The sequence below is a fragment of the Cydia pomonella genome, chromosome 4, assembly GCF_033807575.1.
Source record: "Cydia pomonella isolate Wapato2018A chromosome 4, ilCydPomo1, whole genome shotgun sequence".
Lineage (NCBI taxonomy): Eukaryota > Metazoa > Arthropoda > Insecta > Lepidoptera > Tortricidae > Cydia > Cydia pomonella.
In genome coordinates, this window is record NC_084706.1 from 10,945,041 (window position 1) to 10,961,505 (window position 16,465).

The following is a 16,465-nucleotide window of genomic DNA, read 5'->3' on the forward strand; positions in this document are numbered from 1 at the left end:
TTATTGCTCCTCTCACGGCACTTATCGGAAAGAGGAAGGGACGTGACCCCATCGATTGGAACGATAGTGCTGGTGAAGCTTTTTCTAAATTAAAGGATGCCTTGATGAACTCTCCGTTGATGGCCTGTCCAGATTTTTCGAAACCTTTCATCCTCCAGTGTGACGATAGCCAGGTTGGTCTGGGGTCTGTCTTGGCTCAAGAGATTGATGGCGTCGAACATCCAATTGCTTATTACTCCCGTTTATTTACTAAGGCTGAACGTGGATATGGGACAACCGAGCATGAGCTTCTCGCTGTTATTGATTCCATCAAGCATTTCCGTGGGTATCTCGATGGAATGAAGTTTAAGATCGTTACTGATCACATTGCTCTTAAATGGTTGATCACTCTTGATAATCCTACTGGACGTTTGGCTCGTTGGGCGACTTTGATTTCCCAATATAATTTTGAAATTGAGCATAAGAAGGGTGTTCTTAATGTTGTTCCTGACGCCTTGTCCCGCGCTCAAGTTGGGCTTATTTCTTTCGCGCGTGGTGTGGATCCTTCTGGTGATCCTTGGTACGAACGTATTTACCAGGGAGTTTTGGACAATCCTCAGATGTTTACTGCGTTTGCTCTTCGGGATGGTGTCTTAATGCGCAGGGTCTCTATTGAAAACCCTTTAGCACCTAATCCTTGGCGTATAGTTCTTCCTGCTTCAAGGACTAGAGAGGCGGTTGCTGAAATTCATAATGGGTTTCCTAATGTTCATCCTGGTGTTATGAAGACGTATTTAAAAGCTCGTGATGTATATTATTGGCCAAATATGTACCGTGATGTTACCAAGTTCCTTTCCGAATGTCAGGTCTGCAAGTCTTTTAAAATTGCAAATTCACAACCCCGTGGTCTTCGTTTGTTCCCTCGTCCTGTTGCTGCTCCAATGGATCTTCTTTCCATTGACTTAATTGGTCCATTACCTGTTAGCCGTAGTGGTTTTCGTTATATTTTGACTATGGTTGACGTTTTTACCAAATTTGTTTGGTTGGTTTCGTTAAAGTCGGTGAATGCGAGATCTATATCGATGGCTTTAGAATCGGAGGTTATTTTGCGGTACGGTGTTCCTACTAACATTCTCTGTGACAACGCTACTGTTTTTCATAGTCGTCAATTTCTGGATTTCTTAACGAGCTACAATATTCCGGGTCCGTGTTATACCCCATATTATTCGCCACAAGCGAATGTTGTGGAGAGATATAACCAGGTCGTGATTACTACTTTAAGCATTCTAGTTGAAAATGATCAACGCAGTTGGTCATGTCATTTACATCGGGTCGCTCTCTATTTGAATTCGTGTATAAATTTGGCTACTGCCTACACACCGAATTTTTTAATGTACGGCCGTGAGTTGTCAATGATTCGAGAGCGTGTTGAGAATCAGGTTGTGGACCAAGATGTGGGACTCAGCCGGATGGAACGTGCTTCGAATCTTCAGACGCTTCGAGAGGTATATGATAAAGTTTCTGATTCGATGGCTTTGGCCTTTCATCGTAACGCCGCCAAGTTCAATACGAATCGTTCTTCGCCCAGAATCGTTGTTGACCAAATCGTTTGGCGCAGGAATTTCCAGCGTGGTTCTGCCGACCCTATTCGGGGCGGTAAATTCGCTCCACGTTTCGTTCGGTGCCGAGTGGTTAGAAGAGTGTCCCCGCAGGTATACATTTTGGCTGATACCGATTCCGAGCATATCGGTACCTATCATATTAAAGATATTTTGAAATAGTTTCTTCTTTTGGCCCGTTCACCTAAATTATTCTCAAAATTCTAAAATGCGCTTTAGTTCGCCCTTCCCCTATTGGTAACCCTTACTTGGTTCGTTTCTTATCGTTCTTTTTAGTATTTTCGTTTGAGCGTTTCCTTGCTCCTTTTTTCCGGATTTGACTTTTTCTACCGTTGGTGCTTAAGGCCCCGGTTATCTTTCTCGGTTTATGACAGTCTGGCTATGTAATTTGATGACTCGGTGTAAGGGATCAAGATCTGTAGCCAGGTGCAGTTTCTGTCCTATCCCGGCCGTTGCGTTTTGGACCGCGTGACGCGTTGGTTGGCCTCGTGTCATCTCGTTAATCTATTAGGTTGGTCTTTTGGGGTAATGTTAATAATTGTCTGAGGTTGGTTTTATTGGAATTTTATTGAGGGTTCTCTTGTTATATTATTTTGGGCTTAGCATTAGGTTGTTTTTTTGTTTAGGGTTAGTCTTCTTGTTTGTTTGTCTCTTTGTTTGGTAGGGGGGTGCTGTAGCAAAAATGCTACATAATCAACATCTGTCGGTTTATTTTTAAACTTCTTCTTCTAGTTGTCAGCTGGCTCAGTTCTCTTTCTGTTGTCTCTCTATGCGGTTTCATAATTCAGGCGTTGATGGTTAGATGGCGCTTTTAGCAAAAAAAAAAGAAAAAGAAAGCGCCGACCTTTTTTTCGTATAATTCCTGGCCGTTTCTAATAAATTAAGTGCTTATTTGCGCTTATTTTGAATTTAAATTTTTATGGAATATTCGAAAAAGAGAAGATTGAAGTTGTTTTTCGGCAGATGGTTTGGTGAATTTGGAGTGGAGAAGTCGTTTGTGTTCCCGGGTCGTTTTAAACCAGTTTTGCAATTTATAGCCAGTTTAATAGTTAACACGAAGTCTTTTTAAGTGCGCATAAATCCACGGGTTCCTGGTAACAGTTGACTACCAAAGGCGCGCGTAAATCGGCGTTCGAAGAGGAGAGGCCTCTCATAAACAGTTGGTCTCCAAAGCCGTGCGCAGGTCGGCGCTAAGCAGTGGTGAAGTGAAGAAACCTCATCGTTATCGCCCGGTCTGTTGCCATACGCGCTAGCCAGGAAGCGACAGGTCTCCAAAACCGTGCGCAGGTCGGTGCTAAGCAGTGGTGAAGTGAAGAAATCTCATCGTTATCGCCCGGTCTGCTGCCATACGTGCTCGCCAGAAAGCGAGTAAGGCTACCTCGTCGGCTTGTTTAAAGTCGCCAACTTGTGCGCCATCCATTCTACACAAGTAAACCTGAATCCAGCTGCCGGTACCTTGGCGTGTGCCACATTCATCCCCTTTACCCTGTTTCCACTGAAATATTTTTGTTTTTAAATTTTAACGTCAGTTCCAATTATTTCTTGTGTATTTTTGTGTTATATTTTTAATTTATCCATTTGCTAAAGTTCTGTGATCCGCCATACTAAATTTTCCTAAAAATTCTAAAAGCCTCTTTTGTCGGGCTGTTTAATTAACCGGTTAAAAATTTAGGTATCATGCGCCATCGTATCAACCCTCATAGTCCATAATTATTCATCACATTAATTCATTTTTTCTCTAAATTTTCAGCCGTATTTTTTTTATTTTCCTTGCAGTTTTACCCCTCCTTTCCCCTTATGCGGAAGGCAGACTTTTAGTTCTACTATTTTAAAGTGATTTTATAAATTTTGTAAATTTTAATTTTTTATACAGGGTGAAAACAAACTTTGATTTTTTTGAAAAAAATGTTTTAAAAATTATACGTAATCTGCAAAAGTTCTTGTTTTACTGCACTACTCGTAATTATTAAGGACATAAGATGTTATTATAGTGGTATAGCGAATTTTGTATTATAGGTGGTGATTTGTAATATTGAGTTGAGTTTATTTCTTTTTGTAGAGGCAATATTACAAGCAAAAAATACGTAAGAAATATACGGCAATAATTGACTGGCAAGTTATTTAACATATTATTAGTGCTCCATTTCATAGTCACTAAAAGCCTTAATGGAAAAACTCTTTCTCCAAAAGTCTCTCTCCATGTGCTTTACTCAGTAGCTGCCTAGTAGTACAGTCATTATATCCAAAAAACCGACCCTACCCGTGAATAATCAGTTCTTGGATTTTTTTTTCGTAGGTCCCTCAGGGGTGTCACTGGGAGTTTAAATTCAAAAAGTAGACCGAATCAGGCCCCTTTGTATATTCGAAAAATGTTTTTTTTCCAAAAAAAAACGGTTTTCCTTGAATAACTCGGCCATTTTTGATTTTATAGTAAAACCGTGAGGACAAAAATTGTAGGAAATTTGATTCTCTACAAGTTTGGTTCTTACAATTTTTCTTCTAGGATGGATATTTTGGAAATTAAACCTGAAAAACGCGACAAATTCAAAATACTCTCATTATCTCCTGTTCCACGTTTTACGGCATAAATGGGTAATTAATTAAGTTGTAATTAATTAATTACCCATTTCATTAATTAAGTTTAATTTCGAAAATATCGATTTTGGGGGAAAAAAGGTGGGAACCAAAATTGTTTAGAATTTAATTCTCTACAACTTTGTTTCTCTTCATTTATGCCGTAAAACGTGGAACATAGGAGATAATGATGATATATTTTGAATTTGTCGCGTTTTTCTGGTTAAATTTCCAAAATATCAATTTTGCGGGAATAAAGGTGGGAACCAAAATTGTTCAGAATTTGATTCTCTACAACTTTGTTTCTTTTCATTCATGCCGTAAAACGTGGAACATAGGATGGAAATAATGATAATATTTTGAAATTGTCGCGTTTTTGAGGTTTAATTTCCAAAATATCGATCCTAGAAGAAAAATTGTGAGGACCAAACATGTAGAAAATCAAATTTCCTACAATTTTTGTCTTCACGGTTTTCCTATAAAATCAAAAATGGCCGAGTTATTCAAGAAAAACCGTTTTTCCAATATACACAGGAGCCTGATTCAGTCTACTTTTTGAATTTACACTCCAGTGACCCCCCCCCCCCCCCCCCCCCCCCCCCCGAGGGACCTACCTATAGGACCTAGGGTCGATTTATTGGATATAATGACTGTACTATAGTGAACAGTGTTGGCCGAACGTTAATTGCAATTGACAAATAACCATTACAAATTGAACAGTAAACCGAAATGAACGGTTACAGTTTACGGTTTGATTTGTAATGGTTAATTGTCAATTGCGTTAACGTTTCGGCCCACACTGCTAGTGAATCACCTAACGAACTTCAACAGCAAGTTAACAAAACAAACGATTACGGACATTTATAGATAATGGAATAAGCGTTTCGTGAAGGTCAAGCAGGTATTTAAAGGGTAGAGCAGTACACAAAAACACAAACAGAATTCTACATAAATATATTTTTGAACATCTCGGTGGCGGGGTATATTGTGCTCTACGCGTTTAAAAATCTCTTTTGTGTAGTGTATGTTTGGTTAGTTTTATGATTAATACAAGTGTAATACTGTTGAACGTACTAATTAATGACTACGAGTACAAATGTACGAACGAGTATTTTTGAGTGAGCGCTGCGCTGAAAAGTTAAGGTTTTGGTTAGCTGAAATACATTTCGTTTTAATGAAGGATCTAATGATTTTGATACGCCTTGCATTTTTTTCATCACACTTGCTCGTAAACGGTGTTATTGTATGCCAGAATGAGCCATATGCCCACGGGCGTTATATATATTTTTTAATTTACGCATTACGCCCATAGGCATATTGGGCATGTTTTTTTTCATGTAGGTATAAATTAGTTTTACTTTTAAAATATTTATTTTAAAAGCCGTATAATAGTACTTTATAAAATCGTGATATAATACAGTGCATTTCACTCCAGTACCGTGTTTAGGCAACGAAGCTTGCTGACTTGCCTAAGTGGGGTACGAGATTAAAAAGCTTGATTATATCGCTATTGTATACGATACTTTTTCTACGAATTATCAAATATATATATATATATATATATATATACATATATTTTTTTTTTTACCATAAAACCTAGTAATGAAAGTTGGTAAGTATCTAAGTAGACAAAAAGACATAAACGCGCGAGAATATTTTTACATAATTTTAAATCGTGACTGAATGCGGGATTGTGCCTTCGATACCTTAACCTGGCAAAAATGACAATGTGGTGGACGAATGTTTGAAATGACACCGTATTTAAGTATTATTTCGCTTAAAATCTAGTTTTTGCCTCACTCGCTCGCCTCGCCTTCGGCTTCGGTCTTAAAATGTTCACTTGTTCGTAAATTCTTGTTTACCACCATTAGTAAACAATGTACTATTATCGACGATAGGTATTCTAAGACAAAATACGGTAAAAGATGAATATGTAACGTAAAAAAAAACCTAGGGATTTGTATAATAATTTTCTTAAAGACTTTATTCTTATCGATACTAACATACATGCAGCTTTGTATTTTTATATAGGGGTGTTTCATCTATCAAAATTAAATTATGAAAATACATTTTTTTTTTCGTGAGTGACGTCATGATGGTGGTTGCAGGTGTTAAATTTGTTACAACGGCGAAAAGGTTGGCATTGCACATTTGACGTTTCTTTGTTACTGCACTACTATTATGACGTCACAATAATAGCGGCTGCCTATTTACGCAAACATTTGCCGTTTGAATGTTGAAACAATGTTTCTTTACCTTGATCGCTATTATTTCCAGGAAATGAAATTACTAGTTGGCTATCGAAGCTACAAATATATTTAAAAAATGTAGAATAGCCTATTGTAGTTAATGTAGTCATCATCAATACAATACACAGCACACATCTTCTACTGCGAATTGCAAGATGGAAAGCGCAAACAAGGTGGCCAGTTCTTGCGGTTCAAAGATGTGTTTAAACGGCATATGAAGAGAGCTCATATAGAGCCAACGAAACGGGAGAGTCTAGCCAGTGACCGTCCACGTTGGAGGCATATTGTGCAGACGCAGGTGCGACAGTTTGAAGCTAGGCGGGGCACAGAACTCGACTCTAAGCGTGACGAGCTGAAGGCCAGACCACTTGTGGCCACACTTAACAATTATGTCGGAGGGGTGCTGGCTTGCAGCGAGTGTGGTCGCACATTTGCTGCAAAAATTGGCTATATCAGTCACCTGAGAGCGTACCAGCGACGCTCTCAGCGGTAGAACGCAGTCGCTGTGGTCGAAAACGGCTAGGAAATGATGATGACACAGCACAGAAACGCCTGAATATAGTGAATATTTTATACTATTGGGATATTTTGATTATCATTTCATTGCCTCATTGGAGAAAATGTTATTAAATTTTAATAAATATAATAATATAATTAAAGCTCTCCAAGAGGCCTCTACGTGTTGGATCTATATCCCCATGCAAGCCTATCAAAAGACCGGGATTTATAGGCCCGTGAAATCCAAGGAGATACAATAAAATAATAATATTTTTTTTTTTTTTGTTTTTTTTTTTTTTTGTAATCAAGATACTCGGTTATAAATAAATAAATAAATAAAATTTGTTTATTTCAGACCATCAGATCCATATTTTGTTAGTAAATCAAAACAACTTACATCCTATATTAGTACTTACATAAAAACACATATACACCAACACTTATAACTATTTATTACTACAATACATCCCTGCGTGTAGAGAGGACCACGGGGCAAGATGGTTTATTTGGCCCTGCCTATCACCACCTCAACCCAGTACTTTGTGAGGCGGCAATCGGCACGTTCGGACAATGTCCTCAGGAGGCTGTTGCTACTGCCACGCACGCGCTTCAGCAGAGACGCTATTCTTTTACGCCTAATGGCGTAAAAGTCATCTATTCGCGCCTCTGCAAACATGCCCGAAGCACTACAGTGCTTCGGCAGTTTCAACAGCATCCTCAGAATGTTGTTGTACTGAACTCTCAGCGTGTTATAGGCCCTTTGTGTAAATGTTGCCCACAGACTGCACGTGTAAAAAGTTTGACAGTATGCCCTAAAGAGCGTTAACTTTACTTCTATACAGCGTGTTATACAACCGCATAATAAAAATCAGTTGTTAAAGCTGTAATGAACACACCTTCTTAGATTTTATAAAAAATGGAAGACTTTTATTTTTCCATATAAAATAATTCAGCACGCAGTGTATCGCTTTGTTTTAACTCAAAACGTCGCATTTAATGACGCGACAGTCATAAGTGACTATGATGTACCAAATACATTGTCGCTCGAAAAAAAAAAAAAAAAAATTATAATTCAAAAAGCTTTCAGAATTTTACTGCACTGCGTGGAACTGCGCCGCCTGCGTCTCAGCATACGCTTAGCCTTACGATTAACATTGCCATGTTTCCTAGGTTCGAACCGGCCGTGGAGAGACCCTCCGCTGGGCGGTGTGCGTGCCCAGCGCTTGCAGTGCCAATGCCATTAATAGCTTCGTGTCCAGCGTCCTCTCTCATACGGTCGGAAATAGGACCAGTGTTCAAGTCACCGAGAGAGACTGCTACTCTCGAAGACCGTTGACCGTCACATCTTTGGACATCGCCTTTTTGTGAGTAATCTTATTTAACTTTTTTTTTTTACGTTCTGACTAAAATTGCCATGAAAATAAAAAAAATGTATAGACATTTCCATACAAAGTGATCGACTTTGAATTGATTTTTATTACCTATGTTAAATTGTGTCCTTAACACAATCAATTGAGATGTCAGTCATACTAAACATAAAACAATGTACCGTTTTTTACCATTGGTATATTAACTATCAATTGTTTTTTGATGCAAAAGGTAGGTTGAGATATTTTTTGTGGCCGCACAACACCCACATATTCAAACCTAGTCACGACCATACCACACCATTATGCCATGAAAATGCTGATCACTGGTACCATTACGACAAAACCTGTTTGAACTTTTATTGAAAATTATACCTTTTAATGCAATACCTCACGCCTGATGAATTCTAACATGGACCAGCGTGTAGACAGGTTAGTGTAGAGAGACGGTGGGGGGCCACGGTACCATCGAAGCAGCTCATCTACACGGCCCATTCTAGAACTATATCCAGAGCTGGGCCATCGTGTAGAGGAGCTATCACCATCGCATGGCTATCCCACTGGTCCAGTGCTGGGCCATCGTGTAGAGGAGCCATTACATCGGGGGTTTTCGGTGCGGGAATGATTTGAGTATGAATAGATAAATTGGTAGGTTAGTCTGAGAAAACATGCCTATTATGCCTAATCAATAACAATCTTTTTGTGAATTTTATTTTATACAATTATATTTTCACCACACAACCTCCTAAAGACCCTCTTTATTTTTCAAAAATGGAAGAGAAAGTTGCATTTTATCCACGAGAGTGATAAAGCAATTTTATGCAAATTTTGAGGCAAATTGACTTTTAAAATTATGATTTTTAATGACATTGGATTGAAAATGTAGAATAAGTATTATCTGGTATTATCCTAGCGTTGGTATGGTGAAAAAATGTTTCACTTAGTAGAAAAGTTTGGTTAAACATAAAAATTATTATTTTTAAAACAGTTGCTCAAAAATTGCTACTTTCCGTAGCTGTTTAGCGTGCGGAAAGTTGGATTTCGCGAACTAGTGCTTTTTACTTTTCCACTTGTTCCAATTCATGACTACTTATTGATGAGTGTTAATGTTAGTTTCCTTTAAAAGGCGCAATCAATATAAAAACCTAATGTTAATGTAAATATAATAAATATAAGCATATTTCATATATTATTACTTACCTCTTCATCATTATAACACGTTTATTTTTTAACATCCGTTTTTTAAGTCGATACCTACTCTTTGGCTAATGTCGAACATTCCCGCACCAAAAAACCCCAATGTATGCAGTGATGGTAAGCGCGCATCAGAGTATCGTGAATAAAAGACAGGTTTAGTAGTAGTAGTAGTTATGGCCGGTCTCACTAAACCGTATTTCCCAGTATCACTGCTCCAGAATCAAGCACGTGTACATTTCATTGTAGTTGTAGCAGACTGAAAATTGAATTTGTATTTACAGGGCAGTTATCCTATTCTTCGCAGCCATCTTGCTCTTCAGCACAATCTACGAGTTCTACAAGATCAAATGGGGTGTGAACAAGACTTCGGTAGTCCATGATTTGGTTGTATCCTTCTCCGTCATCCATAATGTGAAGAAACTGATATCGTGCAAGCAGAATCACACGCTGGGCTTGGAGTGCGTGACGGGCATCAAGACTTTGGCCATGGTGTTCATCATAGCTGGGCATGCGTGTTTGTTTATTGCCAGTGGACCTGTGATGGATGCTGAGGCGTGGGACCGGGTAAGATAGTCATTGTTATTTTTTGTCTTAAAAGCAAGTCCAAGTACAATACAATACATGTACAGAATCAATAGTATATTATGCAACGAGGGGGGTAAGTGAAATTTTGGATACGAGGGTAGTAATTCCCGACAGTCGCAGGCTGGAGGGAATTAAAGACCCGAGTTTGCAATATTCTTACCCCCGGAGTTACACACAATGTTTTTCATCACGCTTGCGAAGAAAAAAAACTAAATTTTAAGCGAAATAATTTTTAAATAAGGTGACATACCAAACATTCGTCGCCATTTTGTAATTAGTTGACAGGTTAGGTATCGAAGGCACAGACCTATTCAGCATTCAGCCACGATAGAAAATTATGTAAAAATATTTTAAACTTAAATAATTTTAAACATAAAGAAAATTATTAATTTATTAACGTCGGTATTTTAAAGGTAAAATTCATTTATGCTACTTGGTTTGTGTGAATAAGTAACACAATTTAAAAAAAAAACACTAACTTCCTTGGGAGTTATAGTTTATTTCACAAACCATAACTCCCGCGGGAATAATATAGGCGTTTGTCCTTTTTCAGTACATCTGCATAAAATAAGATCTTTTCGAGCAAGTGTGACGAAAATAAAGATAATTGGATAGAGGTAACAACATACGGTCTTATCTTCCAGACAACCTGTGGGTAACGGAGACATGAAAATATGTACTTATTATTAATTTATTACATGCATTTATTTTATTGATTGATATTTATTAAGAAGAAGCGAATCATTTCAAAGAGGAATAAAAATACAGTACAATATATAACATCACATAACATCACCATCACCACCAATTATTTCATACATGAATTGACATGTCGTTTGATGAAAAGCGATGTCAGTAAGTATATAGAAACTATGGGAGTATTTAAAATTCTGGTGGTTACCATCTGGGACGGGTACTTAAATAAAATTATTTACTCTGTGTCACACTTCAAAGTCTGTGAAGAGTTAGCTTGGTCCGACTCTAACAACAAATAATAAAACTGGTTAAACGTTTACCGGACTTTTATGAATATTGTGTAATGGCACGGAACCCTCGCGGCGCGACTTGAACTTGCAGTTTGGACATATACAATATGGATTTATTTTTGTCGGCTTTTTGACATAAATGTAACAATCAAATTAGTATATATAAATATGACACTCGACACGAATATTCAGTGTAGTACGTACCCTTAGTGGACCGAAAAATGTATACATAATATTACACCAAGCTTTTACAACAACATGAGCTAAGTTGAGGCACTTAAGTAACTTATGTGGGTACCTACTTACAGTCTGTCCTTTACTACGCCCTGGACCCGGGCCATTGACCCCGATTAGTGATTTAGCTGCTAGGCAGTCAAACTGGTTGGCAAAGAATTCATCGAAATTTATTTTGAAGTATACGTAAGATAAGGCCAAAACTGCGCGCTTTATAATGACAAAAATATCACAAATGTCGTTTCATATATTAAATGCCTATTGCGGTGATTTATAACATCTATTTTACTTTTAGTTGGTGCGTCACCCAGCGGACGCGTTCATGTTAAACAATTCCCTGTTGGTGGATACTTTCCTGTTCCTGAGCGCGTTCCTATTCTGCCGGCTCCTACTGATCGAGCTGGACAAGAGGGATGGCAGGCTCAACGTCATACCGATATTGATCTTCCGGTACATTAGGTAAGAACTGTTAACAAATGAATAGGTACTAGTTTTTAAGTTGAAAAGAACATTTCTGCTTCAGCTTTTTTGTGATCTAAGAATTTCAAATAGTATTGCAAATTTTGAATAACCTTTGTAAGTATAACCTAATTAATTTATAATGCTTTACATTTATGTTTCCCCAAGTGCATTAGATATTTTATTTTTGCATTAAGTTTTTTTTTCTTTGTGTATGGCATCTAGAATGCTCCGCATGTTAGGTACGCTTTGTTCTTGAAATAATTGGCCGATACTAAATGTGGTATTTTGTGTAGTAATATCAGTAGAAGGCAATTGAAGCATTTTACAATATAAAGTACAAAGGGCGTGATTACACGCGCTAGTTGTTCAACGCACAACAAACGCAACTATAATTCCCAAAATCATGATTCAAAATTCGGTAAACTAGGTGAGGTCCATGTCAAATAAATGTAAACACTTTTTTCCTTATTTCAAGTGAATAAGGTGCAAAACTGTAAACATGTGTTTGACGTAGAGAGCCTACATAAACAATGGGAGTCCTTTGTGGCGAACCCTCACAGGCGCGTGCTCGCGGCCTTTGATGTCGCTCACGCGGCCAATTAACTACTAGTACACAGTTATCCTGAATGTTGTTCCATTTACGAGCTTAGTGCAGAAGCTGAGAACCAATTAAAGCAGGGGATTAAAATATTACCAGTACCTATTTTCTTCGAGATTATACTTACTTTCTTTCTTATAGCTCTAGCTAGATATCTGTAGTGTATTTAATATGTTACGAGCTATATTTATTAACACATTCCCGGCACATACACTACATGAATATATACGTGTCTTTAGTTTAGAAGGGTTGTTCCCTCCCTTTTTTACCTATTATGTAGGAGTTTCTGTTATAGCCTAGTGTCGTAATCTGTGCGATAGACAAGCGATTCTTCTCCTATTTACATTTTTGCGAAGCTTTTATCGTGACAGTGTTCAGCCAACCATATGAAGGTTAAAATTAGTGAAATACTTAGATGTGTGCAAACTCCTTTTTGAAATTGGCTAACAAGTATCAACTATACACAACAATACAAATTGTATTATCCCTGATATTCAAAGTAATAAAGGCCGGTTGTAGACGTCCGGTGTTTTCGCCGGAAAACGGTTCGTCTTACGCTGCAGTAGTCCAGTTTTGTATGTGGCTACCGATAGGTACACCCAAGAAAACAGGACATCGTAGCTGAACCCGGACAGTTGTCCGGCGAAAACAACGAAGGTCTTCAACCGACCTTAAAAATTAAATTTTTTTTTATTGAATATGATGTAATTTTTTTAGTCCTACGTTACCAAATTTTTAAACACCAAGAAACTTAAAGCTTAAAAGATATGTCAAGACAGAAAATCCGCTTTAGCTAAGCACCTGTTTCTTTTGTCTGAAAAGTAAAATAGTTACCAAATTTTGAAATTTCCAAGTCAAAAGAAAAACCTGCTTTCCTATTGTATAAAGACACGCATAACAATCTTAAACTAATATAAACATTAAAAACAAAATTGCTGTTATGATTATATTCTATAGAATACGAACATTTATTTTTATGTAATAATTTATGCTTTTTTCTAAGAATTTATTTAGGCTTTTATAATGTACCTAAGATTGATAGTCCAACTTTGTAGGTACCAACACTTGTCTTTGTAAAAAATTTAATCTTCCAAAATTATTTTATTGGTCAATATGTCAATATCTTATTTTTTTGTATGAAATAAATATAGAAAGATTAAATATATACGCTCTTCATTAAAAGTAAGGTGAGGGAGGCGAAGTGCGCCTGCCGTGTAAGTGCGCCTACTGCCTACTATATATATCTTTCTAGATATATTAAAGGTAGGCGCACTTACACGGCAGGCGCAATTCGCCCCCCTCATCTTATACAAAACATTGTTTTTTTTTGTCTTTTATAAGATTAGAATTCTCCGCCAAAGTCATCTTTGAGTGGAGTTTAGGTAAACTCTTAGGTAACATGTAGGGTAGGTAGGTATCATAAAAATTATTAGGAGATGTTTAAAGTCACAACTAAAATATCTGTGTAAAATAATCACTGCAACAAATCATTACTATGCATAAAAATAAAGTAACAGAACATCGCCCACCTCCTTATACTAAAAGTTATACTAAAAGTATAAAAATACCTTATGGATCCGTATTATTTCCTTTTAATACTAGTCTTCTATATAAACGAACAAACAATTTCTTCAAGTCAAATATGAGGAAAGGAAATATTACAAACAATAGTAGTTTGCTAGAAACTCCTAAATGAGTATTTCTGTTTTTACGGTACGGTGAGGCGCTTCGATTTTAAAAAGGCATTCAATTTTTTTTTAGAGTAACTCCCGCGTACATCGTGGTGATTCTGTTCTACATGACGTGGCTGCCAAAGATCGGAGAGGGGCCTCTGTGGGAAGACAGGATGCAGCTGGAGCAGGAGCGATGTATGACGTCCTGGTGGGCGAACATTCTGTATATCAATAACTATGTCAACACTGATCATCTGGTAAGATTAAAGTCCAGTAGATATTGGTCCTAACTTAAGGTCCCGGTAAATTCGTGTTCTTCTCACACTCTCACTGAGCGTAAGCGTGAGCGGGATGAAAGTGCGTGCCTGGGAGCGTAGATATCATTTTTTTTGTACGCTTAAATAAAAGAAGTAATCGATACGTCCCCTCAAAGATATTTCCGATTTTTAAAAGTAATTTTCTTATTTTTAGCTTTTGTTCATAATTTTTTCTATCGAGCTAAGGTCAAAAAACTCTGGATAAGAATCGAACCAGACCCTCGAGAAAGAGCTCAAGATTGCTAATAAATGTATGGCAGCTGCATTGTGATCTAAGAAAATGCTATGAATCGACTTTTTAAAAACCCCGTTTTCTAAAACCAACTGCACTTTAACTGAAGTCGTATAGATACATATGAGCTTTGATAGTTTTTTTTTAAGAAATAGGAGCTTATATTTTAGATGTATCCGAAACTGCTTTATTGGCTCAGAATAAACTAACAATCAATTAAATCACTTTTTCTCAATAGTAGACATAAAACAATATTTTGTTTGATTTTACTGAAAATATTATTTCCAAGTAGGACAAGGACAAGGTTTTAAAGAAAATTCTACCTCTTTATAAATATAAATTGTTGCACCACCTTGTTTCAAGCGCTAAGTTGCCGTTTCTGTTTCAGTGCATGTTCCAATCGTGGTACCTATCCGTGGACACTCAGCTATTCTTCGTGGCACCTATCTTCATCTTCAGTCTGTGGCGCTGGCGCCGCGTCGGACCTATCGTCCTCTCCATCTGCATTTTCGTTTCCGTTATCATTCCTGCTGTTATCACGTATAAGGACAATCTGGATCCCACCTTGTTGTTCTATGCCAAGTGAGTTTGTGAACATATTGCGACTGAACGATAGTAGGCTTGAGAATGGACAAATAAAACAAGAGTCAAAAACCTTTTGTTATCTTAAACAATATCTTGGCAATGTCTTACTTATTTGTTTACTTGTATCTGTAGTGTATTTTATTTGCAGTGCTTGTCATGACAGATCCTAAACATCTTTAAAAAATGTATTTCAGAGAATTTACTGACATCGTATCTAACTTCTACTTCAAGACGCAATATGTCAAGACCCACATGAAACTGACTACGTACTTCATGGGTTTGCTTACTGGTTACATATTGCACAGGATACAGAAAAAAGAGTGAGTAGGACCTAAACCTGAATCACTTTTAGTTCTTAAAAGTCGTAAATAATCGTACCTAAATCAAACTTTGGTTTTATTAATGTAACTTTCTGATGCCTGAATAAATTAGTCGATTAATTAGGGATCAATTGGACAATTTTGGATAGAAATCGACTGTTTAGTTACCAATCTAAACAACAATACTGTACAACTCCATTTATAAAAAAATCTTCGAGATTTTAATGGAATATATGTATTTTTTGGTAATACTCATGCCAAGCGTAGTAGTATGAAGCGAATCAGGTGAATAATATAATGTGACACCCGTATTACCCGTATTAAGTGTAACGTGACGTGTTTTGGTTTTCAGTTACAAATTCTCTCGTATCTTCAAAGTGTTCGCATGGACAACAAGCATAATCCTCGGGACGGTGACCACGTTCACCGTGTCAGTATTCTACCAGGATTGGTACGAATACAACAATATCGAAGCTGCCGCGTACATCTCCTTGCATAAGGTCGCGTGGGGCATCGCCAACGGGTGGCTGGTCACTGCTTGTGCTACTGGCAATGGAGGTGAGACTACAAACCGTAAAGTATATTAGCGATAAAATGTAAAATGGTCAACGATTACGATTGGCATGTTGCATACGCGGGCAGGACTACAGACGTAAATTATTCTTTTTTCCATTTATTTATGATACGTTTCTTAACTTTTCACAGGTTATCTCGGCAAATTGCTGTCATGGAAGTTCCTCGTACCGCTCTCTCGGCTTACTTTCTGTGCTTACCTCGTCAATGGAGTCGTCGAGTTGTACTATGTAGGGCAGCTGAGGCATCCACTACATATAACATTCTTCACTGTGGTAAGATATTATTCATGTTCCTTTATACGTGCTTGACCATAGACATAAATGCCAGAAAGATTCGTCGTTTTTCGATCAAAAATATTAATCTATTTAGTCTAATGATTTTTTTAACATAAGTAAGTATTATTTATTGTACCAC

General features: G+C 37.3%; 1 protein-coding gene across 1 annotated transcript in view; it reads left to right on the top strand.

Annotated features, from left to right (window-relative positions):
- Positions 1 to 16,465, top strand: part of LOC133517073 (nose resistant to fluoxetine protein 6-like) — a 69,761-nt gene that overhangs the window by 42,935 nt on the left and 10,361 nt on the right. The window contains exons 3-10 of the mRNA XM_061850217.1: positions 8,090 to 8,283; positions 9,765 to 10,047; positions 11,584 to 11,747; positions 14,110 to 14,278; positions 14,959 to 15,152; positions 15,350 to 15,475; positions 15,828 to 16,033; positions 16,181 to 16,323. Coding sequence (XP_061706201.1) covers positions 8,090 to 8,283; positions 9,765 to 10,047; positions 11,584 to 11,747; positions 14,110 to 14,278; positions 14,959 to 15,152; positions 15,350 to 15,475; positions 15,828 to 16,033; positions 16,181 to 16,323 — 1,479 coding nt within the window. The remainder of the gene's footprint in view (positions 1 to 8,089; positions 8,284 to 9,764; positions 10,048 to 11,583; positions 11,748 to 14,109; positions 14,279 to 14,958; positions 15,153 to 15,349; positions 15,476 to 15,827; positions 16,034 to 16,180; positions 16,324 to 16,465) is intronic.